This window comes from Blennius ocellaris (assembly GCF_963422515.1).
Source record: "Blennius ocellaris genome assembly, chromosome: 2".
Taxonomy (NCBI): Eukaryota; Metazoa; Chordata; class Actinopteri; order Blenniiformes; family Blenniidae; genus Blennius; species Blennius ocellaris.
The window spans coordinates 22,793,554-22,807,971 of record NC_137651.1 but is presented as its reverse complement, the minus strand read 5'-3'; the positions used below and the strand labels follow the sequence as shown (position 1 = coordinate 22,807,971).

The window sequence follows — 14,418 nt, the reverse complement described above, 5'->3', positions numbered from 1 at the left end:
TCCCTTTTTCAGGCCCTGGTTGGTGATAAGACTCTGGCCTTCTGGCTCATGGACAAGGAGATGTACTCCAACATGAGCTCCCTGATTCCTATGAGCCCCGTTATCGACCGTGGCATTCAGCTGCATAAGATGATCCGCCTCCTCACACACGGCCTGGGTGGAGAAGGCTACCTGAACTTCATAGGTGAGTCCACATGACGCCGCACCACGAGTCTGGGTTGCACGCGCAATTAGGTAAAAATGGAATCGATTGAATGTTTGATACTTTCAAACAGTGCTGGGTTGTACAAGTGACATACTTCAATATTCTTCAGAAAACTCTTCTATTGAATGTCTCAGTTAACATACATTACTTTTCTCTATTGGATGAAGTAAGTACTCGTGATTTGAGAAGCCTTCTATAGCCAACTTCCTGTAGGTGTTGCAGGTGATGTCTCCCCAATTATTGAAGAAATGTACGCCCACTCGTGCATTAAAAATTCCATCGTTTGCAGGAGTTAAGGTTTTTCTTTTTTTCTCTTACATGTTTTGCCTTTCACAATTGTTCCTCGCAATTTTTCAGTAGGGGGAACGTTACACTTGTTTTGTGTTGGCTGCATCTTTACCACCATATTTTGTCCTTTTCGGCCATGTGGTGGATTTCTTTTGTATCATTATCCAGTTAAAACATCCCATTTTGGTTCATATCAAACTTTTTGGACAGATGGCCTCATACTCTCATAAGTTTTTTTCAATTCAAACATAATTTATGTCTGAATTAAAGATATCAAGTTTCCCCACACCCTCAGGCACTTGAGCAGCAGCGAACCATAGGATCTCTAAGAGCGCCAAGGTTCACAGTTGGTGTGGATTCTTTCCCCTGACAACTTGTCTTTGTTCTGCAGTAAACACGTCGAGTGTCATCGCGTCCCAAACGTTCTGCCTTTGATTTGTCAATCGTGTCAACAATAGAAAGACGGTATACTGCTCGTATAGCTCAAATGCACGCAATAGCTTTGTGGTCGAACATGCCAGCAGTTGCAAGACTTACCTCCAGGACATGTAATATAACTTTCAGTTTTCTCGGTTACTTGTTTTTTGCATCAAATCACAATCCTCTGGGGTGGAAATTTCTGGGCATGTTACACAAATTGGCAGTCGGTTGGTAATGATTGACTTCAAGTATTGGGATATCTTTTTAAATTCCTCGCCAGACTCAAGACATCCACAACCCCCTCTTCCGACTGCAATAGAAAGCTATTTAAATAGCTCTTCATGACGACTTCGCACTCGAACAACAAGGACGTCGACAGATTCTCATTGTGAGAGGTTTGAGCAAGTCGCATCTCCGGATTCCTGAGAAATGTTTTCTCCGTCGTTATCAGAGTTTGAACTCTTGTATAGATCTGAAGGTGTGATAAGTGCAGAGTGGAGTGCTTCCTTTACTTTTTTCGTCTGTTGTTTGATTAGACGCCGTCATTGACGTCAACTGTGAGAGGTCAACTTCTTTATTTTTTTTTTCATAGGGGTAGAGTTCAGGTTTCTCTTTAAGCTGTGAAATAGGTTTGAATAGTTGTATTTAAAGTACAAACACTATGGAAATATTGCTCTTGGTGAAGGCAGGGCAACTAGAGTTGCATGGTTTTCAATGGTATTGAGTTACCCATTGAAAAATGTACAATAATGAACATTTGTTATTGATCGATATTTTTTTATTTGGGCTTTTGACCCATTGGACAAATTATTAACTGATTCGATGTTTCTTTACATTTACTCTGCTGAAAACTTTTTTATCATTGTCCATTAACCTTTTTTTGCATGTAATACCTGCGATGTTTATTCAGTTTTCACATTATACGTCACGTCGCATTCCACTACACAAATCTGCCTACTGAACCTTTGGCCGTGTGCTCAGGCCTTGATTTGATGCCATCCTGCCGCCAGTCTTTGTGGATGTGGTGAGATTGAAATGCTTAACATTCACAAGGTGATCAAGGTCACGATTGTGAGGCTGCAGTTCTCAGTTTGGCTCATTTTTTTAATGAAAGCAGTCGAGAGGAATGATATCAGATCCCCAGGCGGACGCAACAATCCCTAAGTGCTCACTCTTCAGATGTAAATACGCATTTATTGTCCTGTCCGTGCCAGTTTTAGGCACGCAACAAGCAGAAACGGGCTCCAGGATAAATATTTAATTGATAAGTCTATCCACATGCTGTTTAGAGGTGTTATCTTTTTAGCTATGGTTTCACTTACTTTTCGATTTTTGTTTTTTTTTTAGCTTAAGGGTAAGATTGAAAAACAGATTTTACCTTTTCAGTCCTAAACATATGCTAATTCATAAAGAGTTTAAGTGCTTGAAGTAGTTTGTGGATTATTTTCTGTTTTGGGTAAAATCTTTTTCTATCATGGAACAAGTCTTTGGAGTTGCTAGATAGATACCAGTGAGTCGAGGCTTGATGATAAGCATCAAAGGAACCTTTTGAAATAAGGTTGACATCACTTTCTAGAGCTGATGGTGGATTTGAGGACAAAGGCTGTCTGAGATCAGATAGGTTCCTTTTTTATTTTTTTTTATTTTTTACTTCTCTCGAATGGATCCAATTCTCAGTTGCTGTTGAGAGACTCCTCATTTTCAGCTCCTGTATGAGCTGGTGCGCGGCCTGCTGGTAACGATAATAAAGTGATAATTAATGATGTTGGAAGTTGACCTTGGTCTGAAGGAATGAGTCTCATTGACTTTACCTTTCACCACCTGAAGGTAAACGCAGCCCATCCTCCTGATCCACAGCATTTTAGCACCACCTGGTGACTCTGTGCTCTGGTTGACTTCTTGCTGCCAACAATCAAAATGTTTCCACAACAACCGCGCTCCCTGTTTGGATTCATTATCACTGCAATTACCAGTGTTACTTGAGGAAAGAGAACAAAACACCCGACGAATTTGTGCTCAGTGGAGTTTCTGTGCTGGTAAAGGAAGCACAATCAAAACGGCTGACCTCCACGGACAATCATGACGGGGCAGCTCATAATGATGAGGGTGTCGGAGAATTGACCCCCATGTGGGAAGCTGAAGGACAGTTTATAATAATTATATCTGATTCTCCAGCTAAAGTATAGCACTGAGGCACTCACTCACTGCTTTCTCTCCCATTGATTTTTTCTTTCTTTTTTTTTTTTTTGGTGGCGCCAATCAGTGCAACTTCAGAATCATCAAGAGTTGATGAGGGGGAAACAATAATTTAAAAGTCGATTTGACAATGATTTCATTAAGTCAGCCTTGCACTCTCGATTTGATGTTACAATCTGTGCGTGGGTCCAGGGCAGCCGTTCTCAACCCACCCCCCCACCACCCACCCCCCACCCCCCCCACTGAAGCTCACCGTTTGCCTCTAAGAATAGCTGCAGATCCTCTATCTAATGTCTGATTTCCCAAAACATTATAACAGTAGGCAGGCCCTTATCCACTGATGTGCAAAGTCAGGGAACGTCAAAATGCACACCTCAAGTTCTGTTTTAGGTTTTCTGTTCATTTGAAAAAGTGTCTCCTGATTGTTTTTCCAGTTTGTTTTCGTACCACACCACACCAATTCATCAGGACAAAGCTTTGTACTTCTCCCAAAAGCTAGATTGACTACCATCGGTCAGATTCACTGTCAAAGAGGCTGAGGACCCCGTTTCCAAAATGCCTGATTTCCCCAAAACATTGTAGTGAACCCAACGCTTGTGGACACTTCCAATTTTCACTAACATACAAATGCAGAAACGCTCTGTTTGTATGTCTGCTCTACCTTTTAGAAAATATCTCACTATGGTTTTCTGGGCATGTGGAAACGTGGATTGCACATAGTAAAGACCCTCTTGAGGGTCCTGGAGCAAAGGGTGGATGAGGTTTGTCTTGGTAGCAATTACAAATACTTTACCAGTAGATATAATTCCTTTTTTCCCCCCAAATTAACTCTATTTCTGGATTGCAGTGGTACAGCCACATTACATTGCTCCTTGAAGCTGTTCGTTTAGTTGAGTCACCCATAATGGCAATCCTTCTTTGTTGTCGGTCCATACGAATGTCTGTGTACTCGCCATTGTTAATGTTTATAGCGTGCTGTTATTTGGACGTGTGCGTGTGTGGTTTCAGTACAAAAACAAACAGCCCCTACTAATGGCCCAACATGAAAGCTACATCGTTTCCAGTGTTAAGCATCAACTTTTCTGAAATGAAAACACACAAACAATGCAACTTCACTTGAAATGTTGTCATTTGAATAGGGTCTAAATAGATGTTTGTCAACTGTCTTTGATAGCGACGGGTTACTAACTCGGGTAACTAGCTCAAACCCGACATTACTGAGTTTCTCCTCTAAACCGCTATTCAAATCCTGGTCCTACTTTGAATCATAGTGTAATTTAAGGTGAAAAATAGAGAAGCTGATGGAAAAAAATTCTCCTGATATCAAATACAAGTGTCATCAACATTTAAAGTGTTTGCTTAAAATCTAGTAGTGGAGGTCTGGGGTCAGGTAAAGATAGAGAGACAGAGAGAGAGAGAGATGCTTTGAAAATATCAAGTTAGTCATTTTGAACTTTGTCTTGAAATGTTGCCAGATGGTCATGTAACTCGTCTATAAATAATAATTTGCTTTCATACAATACACATTAAACCCCTATACATGTTTTATACTTCTCTATCCCTTCAAATCCTGTATTGTTTTGCAGTGTAGTTTGAGAAATGAGCCAAAAGGAGACATGCTGGTTTGAACTTTGGCTTTGAAATAAAAGCGAGTCTCCGGAGACTTCTCATCAAGAACTGTTGATACGTGTAAAGCAGGAGAGGGTCAAAGAGTTGCCTCAAATAGCCTGTTCATTCGTCAGTCCGGTGAGATGAATCTTCTATAAATGGACACGACGATAGAAGTTTGGATGAAGCCCAAGCAGAAGCTCGATGTAAAACCTAAGGTAACAAAAAAAAAAAAAAACAAACCTTCTAGTATAAAGTTACAAGCTTTAAAGATTCTAACCCTGTCTCCAAAAAGTTCCATTTCACCACAAATGAATTGTTTTCTCACTTCTCTGGAGATGCAAAATAGCGGCTGGATTATGTTCAGAGGCTGGTTTTTTTTCCCTTTTTTTCTTTTAAATGAATGACATGCAACATTCCTGAACTGCACGGGAGTTGGCAGGAGTCGGCGCTGGCATGGAAAGCAGGCACACGAAGCACTCAACAAGCACACCAGAGACCCGGGTTTGCATCCAGACTTCAATCTGTGTTTTACATTTAGGCAACAAAGGTAACTACTGTTTGTTTCAAGAACGGTTTGTGTTTTTTTTTTTTTGGTTGCGTGTAAATTAGTTGAGCTCGCCTCGGTAGAGACTGGATGCTGCAGCGGGTGGGGCAGAGACCATAAACGGTAAAATGTAGTCATGAGAGACTCCAGATGAAGGGAGTTTGTCAGAACGCAGATAGACTGTGGAGTCATTTTAGCATCAACTTCAACATCAACAACCATTGACACTCTGTATTCCCCGCGTGTGGCTCAACTAAAAACTATAAATGACGGGTGTTTCTCGTGATTAGCATCGACTTTAAAGTTACCGCTTCAAAAAGATGACCATCCATGTGCACTGAACAGAATCTGATTCCCTCCATCATATATGCTCACAGTCGGGTAAACACCAGACTGATCAGCTGCCTGTGGCTAATGCAAAGAAACACGGGCTAAACCGGTTGGTCAACATTAAGTGATTAAGGCCCAGTTTACATGACGTTTCCAGAGAAAATGCGTCATTTTTGTGTGTTCTTTTCGGAAACATTTTGCGTTTACACAGCAACAGCACTAAACCGCTATAGGAGACCTTTTGGGGGACATTTCACTGTGGTTGGAACCAGAAGATATCATTAAGGGTCCGTTCACACCAGGAAACCGGTTCACCTAAACGAGCTGTTTTTGGCCTGTCATCCACACGATGCGGTGTTTTAGGAGCTCGAAGACTGGCTTTTTTGAACACAGGTCCCAGATTGTCGTGGGGAAAATGTTCAAACTCCATGTCAAAAATGTTTCTTTTTTTTTGTTTGTTTTAAGGGAAATTTCACTACAAGCCTTTCTCTTCGTATAAACATTCCAAACTTATAACAATGAAAAACACGGCCAACGATCAGCATAATAAAAAAAAAAAATTTAAAAAAAAGACGGGATAGATTCTGCCACCATCAGTAACGTAGTATGTCCAGCATACCTCTTTCACGTAGATTTAATCAGTTGGCCTTGTGGAAAGTTGTCCCTCTCTACCTCAAGGGCTTGTTGAATTATTCACATTTGGATGTCTGGTGAAGCCCCCGGATTAGAGTTCAGCATCCAGCATACCAATGGCCCAGGGAACGTCCGTGTAATGGTCACGCATCGTTAGTAATGTCTGCCGGTGCCACACCTGTCTTAACACCATCCCTTTTTTAAATTATTTTAAATGTCACGTCGAGGTTACTCCGACCCCGTTTTAACAGGCATCGAAAGTTCAAGAAGAATGTTGTAGCCCCTTTTTGTCACAAATGGTCTCATTTTATATGCTACTTTTTATGATTTTTTGTCAGCATGTTTAAACCCAAGAGTTTGCTCTCCTTTTCTCCCGGCACTGTGATAGGTTTAATGGGTTTGTTTTTCTTGTCACTGTATTAAGTCCAGTTCTGTCACTTCGTGGTGAGAAGTAGCTGTTCTCCAACAAAGACGGGAATGACAGAATCAACAGTGTCCATAATTATGCCTCCACGCCGGCGACAGCTGTAGGCCCCAAGGCATTATGTTTTCTGGTTCCTTGCCTTGTTTGTCCCATTTCTCGTTAACGTGACACCGTACCTCAGCAGGCACCAGCGAATCTCTTCAAACTTGGTGATTCTCGCTCAACGAGGAAGCGATATCTTGTGGGAAGCCTACACTTAATGTAACTCATTTGATTCCTTCTTGGCCATCAGCACATCCAGTGTTTATAGTCCATAGCCCGACAATCAAGTATTTTAACTTGATTGCATTCAGCTAAAAATCATGGATTTTGGTTATTTTGGGTTTCCATGATCTACCTGTGCTTGAGTTGGATACTCTCCAATGTTAATCAGTGATATATATTGGCCATCCAACAATTCCTGCTCACTATGGGCGAGAGCAGGGTAACTGTGTAAACATGCAGAGCCGTAATTGAATTCAGAGAATATAAGCATGGAAAGGAGTGCAACTAGATTTAAATATAGAAGTTTTTAAAAAATGAAACGTACCATATGCAATACAGGACAGCCTCAGAATAGTATGACAACTTTGTCTTTGTGGTACCTAATTGATAGACCAACATGTCTCTGTTTCTCATTGTTTTTTTAGTCTGAAAAGAATTGTGTCTTTGTTTGTCCCTTGTATGTTAGTAACTAGAGCAGTAACTTCCAAAGTGTCGGCCGGACCTCCCATGGAGGGGCACTGAGAAGCAGAAGCAGGTTAAAATCTTTTGGAAGGGAAAGTATTTATTCCCCTTCGAGTTTTTAGAACAAATCATACTTGAAAAGAAATTACGAGAAGATCAAATTAACACACACACATGACAGTCTAAATCATTGTAAATGTAATGATGAAAATACATTTGTGCAAAAAAAGCATCAAACAGAGTTTCACTTTTGAAAAATACAATTTCATTGTGTCCCACATCAAATCTCCTGTACTGGAATCTGCTGGAGGCGGAACCTTTTTTTCATGCAAGTGATATTTTGTTCTGGTTTGTTAAAGCAACCCATTATAACATGACAAATACAAAATGCACATTTTTAATGAAAAATAAAAGTTTTTACAAGACACTATTGGATAACAATGTACAGGATGAGACTATATATACATGTGCATGTGTGTGTGTGTGTGTATATATATGTATGAGTGGCCTGTAAAGGGTTAAATGAGTGATATTAAGATATAGTTTTTATTCACATTAAAACCTAGAGATCTGCCTCATAGGGCATTGTAAAATCTCCCCTATTAAATGGTTTTCTTCCTCCTTCTCCTGCTGGCAGTTTTTAATCCACAGATCAAAGATAATATATCTGGCTAATGCAGTTTGCCACAGTCCAGACAGGAAATCTTTCCATCACCCATTTCACTTGCAGCGACTTTTGATATTCTCGCACATGTCGCAGTGTGACTCCCTCACTGACCTTTCACCTTCTCTTATGTATTGAACCTGGATTGAGAATAGCTTTTGTTTTCGGATTGAAATTGTGGCGGTGGTGGATTCAAGGTTAGAGCAACAAGCTGGTTTGGATTCCACTACGATGACACCTCAGTCACAAACTGCTCAGATTGTAGTCAAACGTATGTCAAATCAAACCTGGATCACATGAGCTGCTGTGCTGAACAGGAAAAGGGGCAGACGAAGCCCACTATTTCATCTCATCAAGCTTTAATTTGATAACGTTACAAATAAAGATCTCTCGCTCCGAGAGGACTCTGGTGACATTAAATTTTTTTTTTCCTGAATTCAGAGTTTGCAGGGTCACTAAGACAATAAAGACGAGCTGTTTTGTACTCCTAAAAGAAAGCTATAAAAAGAAAACCTCTGCTCAGAACGGAGATGAAGAAATTTTTTAACAGCAGCTGTCTGACTGACTTCAATAATACTGCAAAGTTCTTGTGCGAGCAGCTACAGAGGACGTCTTTTTGGAGGACACAGATTTCAAGAACTGTAAAAAAAATTAAAAAAAAGTTTCAACATCTCCAAAGACGTGCCCCATTGAAGTTCATCACGGAGAACTTTCCCACGTCCAGGCCATTAGTCGAGCATTAGTAAAACGCTGGAGATGGGGAGGCGGGGGGGAAGAAAGTCACGTAAATCTGAGATGACATGCCGTGTCAATGGATCAATGATGGCAGAGTCATTTAGCCAGTGCTGAGCAAGAGCAAATTGTTTGAGCAAGCAAATCAATTTGAAGTGCCGAGCCTCGAAAAACCCATTTATTTACTCATGACCAATAGCAAACACCGCACAGCAAAGGGGACAAAGGGAGCATCCACATTTGAGGGGCTGAGGGATGGATACTGTAAAGGATGTCGGGAGCGTCGATGACATTAAGGCGCCAAGTGGCGTGGCAGCAATGAAACGCCTCAGTGGTTTTATCATTATATCAGCGGGGACAAAATGGAAGTGCTCGCACTTCCTGACTTTCAGGGCTCACAGAGACTTAAGATAACCTTGCAGATTTACAGTCTAAATTATTGAGCTAAAAAACTTCTCCCGGCACTTTACATTCAGGCAGAGCCACGACGCAACAGGCAACTATTATTCTGCAGCCTTGGACGATGAATTGAAACCGGTGCCTTCTCCTCATACATTTCAAATGCATAATCCTGCCGTGCTCTCAGGCTTGTGGTTTTGGGCGAACGTGCCAATCCCACCTCTGCTTGTTGGACCAGTAACGCTTATTTAATGTGCAGAGTGGGAGTGTGCATTAACACGGTAACAAAACAATCCCGCAAGTGCAAATAATCACTTCATGTCTGCGTTTTTGTTTTTTTCCTCCCTTCTCTTTTTGCATTGCATCTGAAACCTTCTGTGACTCTCACCTTTTCCATTCCCCTCTTTATTCCCTCATTGATCTTCCTTTGCCAGAATCCCGCCAATGGAAGACACATTGATCCTTGGCTCCTTCTTGTGCTGCTAATTACTGAGGGGACCGTGTCACTGTCGAGCCCTTATCTGATGCAGGGTTGTGTAGAGGAGTAATGGGACGTGCTCGCCGAGAATCCGTCTGACATAACCTTGTGTAAACATAGCCCAACAGCATTAATCATATCATTATTGGATCTGCTTTCAATTCAATCGTTGGCGTCGTCCAACAAGCGTTTCGACACACTCCCACCGATTGTTCATGCGGGTGGAAAAACCTTGGTTACTATTTGAAGACAGGGTGGGCAAACTTTTTGGTTTCAGGATCCGCACTGACTTTTAAACTGTTAGTTGCATTAAGTGTTACCGTGTTAATGCTTAAATTCACTATTAGTGGCAATCAAAGTGTGGCGTTAATTTTGTTGTGGCAACAGATCTGAGGTGTTCGTCACCCATCGAGGATCTGCGGGCTGCTTTGTTTCCTTTCATTAAATTTTAGTTCAAACATGCTCCGATTTGAAATATTAAAAGCAACAGTGCTCATTAATCAAACTGAATAAGTAACAGCAGAACTGTATAATCAGGTTGCATGTCCGAAAAAGAGTGGGAATAACAACTTATTAAATCCCACCCCTATTCCACTATATCAGATTTGGCCAATTCTGTACCAAACATTCGTATGAAAACTTTTTTTTGTTTTGTTTTGGTTTTTTTAACATGTCTTTCGAGTAGCAGTCACAACGCTGAGATTTGAGCTGAGATATCACAGCTGCTGCAAAGGAAGATCTCAAACTAGCATTTGCTTCAAAGCCATGATGTCGGGGTGAGTTTGTAAAAACATATATAAAAAGGTTTAGGTTTTTTGGTGGGACATTTTATTGTATTTTGCATCACAAGGTTTCACTACAATTTGCTTCATGTTGAGATAGTCGTAATTTTTATCAGTAATTGTTACATAGTGTGTACTCTGCGCCACAACAAAGAAATCCTTTAAAGTTGAAATGTATAGGTTATTATGGCACTGTTTTAGTGACGCTGCCCAGTCAAGATGGCCCCTCAACTAAAATGAGTTTTACCCTTGAAGACAAGAGGCCAGCAATAAGGAAGTTTTCCCAACTTTTTTATTTTAAAATGTATAAATCGGTTTGGTAGTGTCTCGACTGTTTGGATAATCTGTCCTTCTTCAACCTATCTGATTTAATTGGTGCATTCGTGTAACTATTTATCATTTTTAGTGAAAGAAAAGATTATCTATAGACGTAGCGCAAATCAAACACGGAATACAAATCTAATGTGTCTTACTGAAATGAATGGAATGCCAGGTGCTGCTTATCAAGTCCTGAATGTGTGTGTAGGTGAAGTTGTAAAAAAAGTTGGATTATGCTTTAATGATTGTCGGTAATTCTTCTTTATAATAGTGACTCCTCGCAGTATCTCGTGTCAGATAATAGGACCCCTGATGTATTATGATGGTTTTATTTATGTGCGGATGAGAAGGAGAATCCATCATATCTCGCTCTCCTAGAGAAAGTGCTATCTGGTTTATTTCAGCCGCGAGGAGGCAGGGGAAGGTGATTATCATGGTGATTAATGCAAGCATCGGGGAGGAACTTTACCACGTTATCGCAGAGGAGAAGAAAATGATTACTTAATGGAGGTGTGTCCGATGTTTTCCTTTTTAAAGCTGAAATCAAAGGAAAAGTCGCAGCCTTTCACAGGTTATTGAATCAACTTCCTCAGGAAACCAATCATCCCCCCGCTCCACGTTATAAATAAGTAACGCCGGGAAAGTGAGGATAAATAGCCGAAAGAGGCCGGCGCACTTCCACTGGTAATGAAGTGTTGCTCCTTTATGCACTTTTATCAAAGCGCTCGCCTGGATCCTGTCTGACTGTCTTAGGATGGGGTGAGCTGACAGACTGTGTTTTCTCGCTGATCTCTGTCTATTTGTGGATATGCAGACATACGTATGTATGCATTTTACATTTTACACTTCCCCTCACTGACCCCATATGGAACACACAATTACTAATAAGGAAGAAAACGGATGTGAAGGAATAAATTAAGCCTTTATAGAGCACTAAATACTTCAAGTCTTTTAGGACTATTTAATCCAGGGATGTTCAAACTGATTTTAGTTCAGGGGACACATACATCATTTCATCTCCAGTGGGCCAAAGCGTTAAAATAGTGCCATAACAACCTGAATTAGAACATGCAAACTCCACACAGGAATTCCTGGATGGTATTTGAACCCAGACCTTCTGGCTGTAAACTAAAATGTAAAACCAAAATGGTACATATCGCACAAATACAAATTGTAATCGCAAGATTTCTATAGGATCTTGTATAAAATCTTGATTTGTCTTATTCGGTAGTAATATCTCAAAATGTAACGCTAAGCATGCATCCCTATGTGTTCATTGTCACAAGTGATGCTTTATTGAGTTTTTGTTGTTGTTGTAAGTTATGCACTATGGATGATTAATAATAAAATGCACCTTGCAGTATACAGTTCATCTTTTTGTATCACGAGGTCTCGTAGTCCATTTAAACATTCAGCTGCTTTCTTTTGTTCCTTTTATTTCAAAACTGCTCGTACCTGAGATGTTTGTTATGTTCAGAACCGCAAGGGGAGAAAAATGATGAGTTGTTTCTGTTTGGTTCTGGTCCATCGGAGCTTCACTCTGACTTATTGCAAACAAACCCAGAGCTGTAAACATGAAGTCACATGGACTGACGGGTGTCTCAGTCACTGCACACTTTCCACGCTCTATTCTTCATTGTGAGTGCGACGCTGGGAAAAATCAAAACAAGAATTTTCTTTTTGTGCAGTGGCATTGTGGCTCACTTACTTCTTCAAAAGCCTCCGACAAAGAGAGACATTTAATCGTGTGCAACAATTCAGACTGCAGCCTTACTTCACTTCTCATGAGACGTGTTGTGAATATTGCTTTATAAACCAACATGTAAGCATAACTCCAATATTTCTATCGTTAACCCAGAAATAGCCGATTGACATGGTGAAATGAACGATACAATTATAGTTACTGACATTTCTGTGAGGTTTTGTTCAGAGCCACTGTTATTTCACTGAATTCCTGTTTACTGGAGAAGGAGCTAAAGTAATATCGACTCATAGTCTGAATGCTGCTAACACACAGACACAGGTTACAGAGCATCTTCTTCCCACCATAAAGTTGCTCCTCTGCTTTTTAAAACGTAACTAGTAATTGGATAATAACTTATTTGGGTATAGTGTATTAAAAACTACCATTATAATGAGAATTCAAGATTATATCATTCCTCTATTTGACTTATTCACTTAACAATGACAGAAAATATAATGTTGGGCCCCATTTCCACGACAGTGTTTCAAGTGAAAACGTTTTTTGGGGGGGTTTTCGTTTCAGAATACGGTGTAGTTAGTTACTTCTCATTGTCATACATTTTCATCATGTTTACGGCCATTATGTGTTTCGTTTAAAAAAAAAACTAACAAAAAAAACAAATATTGAATTTAGATTTTTGACTTTTGTTGTAGCTACACAATGATATTAAGGTACCGTAGTAAAAAGCAATTCTACTGTGTTACTTGAGCAGTGTTTCCGTGTTGGTGCCATGCTGGATCAACACAAAATTGTTATTGTCATGTTAGTGTTAAAGAAAGCCTGAACACGAGAAAGCTGAGGTGACACTCCACTGGGCCGAGATAATGATGGCAGGTGATTTTTGTGAGATACCGTCGTGCCTGGCGGACATTTTGGCGTGTTATCCTTTAAACGTATACTCGTCACGTCTATTTGCTCTTCTTGGAAACAAACCAAAAAAAAAAAGTCTGATTTGAATGAATCCGTCCCTCCTGAGGAAGTCACTGCATTTACTACAGAGTCTTTATCAATAGACCACCGAATGGATGGAGAAGCAACGGCAATCCATTGACCGGTTGTTCCGATAAGACTTCATGGTGCAACCGACTTCCCAGGCAACTCATCGGTCACTGTCCCCGGGGTCGTGCGAGGGGTCCGTCTATAAATCCCCCTTTTAAGAATTACATTGTCGAGATCTCTGTGCCCTGGCTTGCTCAGCGACAATGTTTTATTCAGAGTCCTTAATAATATATAATCCTTAGTAATAATTTTGCATATGTGAGTTCTGCTACATGCTCAAAAACTTGAAACTGCAGCACAGCCAGACACACTGGGCCCTCATACACATAGCGCATGGTTAAATACCTGTGTAATGCATTTGTAGCCTGAGTAGTGGTGGATGTGTTGTCGAGGGGGGGGGGGGGGGGTACGTGAAGTACAACAGTCACTTTGATGTCTTTTTGCAGTGTGAACTCTGCATGCCACGCCACCGCATTGATCCATTTCTCTCTTTTCCTTCTCCAGAAAAATGTACAATGCCTCTGTGGTTAAGTCTCACTCCCACCACCTCCATGTAGCGTATGCAACGCTGTGCAACACGGAGAGCCCGTCTCCTCTGGGCGTGTTGGGAGAGTCATTCTGGGAAATGGAGGAATTTTAAAAATAGCAAAGGCATGCCGGCTTGTCCAAAACAGTAAATTATGCATTGAACATCACATATTGATGTTTGACAGTGGAAGATTATCGGAATATAAATGTTGAGGTTCTTTGGGGGGGTTTTTTCATGCAGAAGGTAGTTGTCAGGCACTTTCTGTAGATGCAGAAGGAAGTCTTTACTGTCGCCTATCATTTTGTTAGCGACACCGCATTGCTGTGAATACAAGGGGAAAAAAACACACAGGCCACATTCTGTAGGCATAGACACCACTTTCCTGCTTTCTCTACA

At 40.7% G+C, this 14,418-nt stretch overlaps 1 protein-coding gene across 1 annotated transcript in view; it reads left to right on the top strand.

The window, feature by feature from the left end:
* The window catches only part of gbe1b (glucan (1,4-alpha-), branching enzyme 1b), a 111,436-nt gene that overhangs the window by 56,502 nt on the left and 40,516 nt on the right, over nucleotides 1-14,418 (top strand). Inside the window, exon 12 of the mRNA XM_080503983.1 lies at nucleotides 13-184. Coding sequence (XP_080360109.1) covers nucleotides 13-184 — 172 coding nt within the window. The remainder of the gene's footprint in view (nucleotides 1-12; nucleotides 185-14,418) is intronic.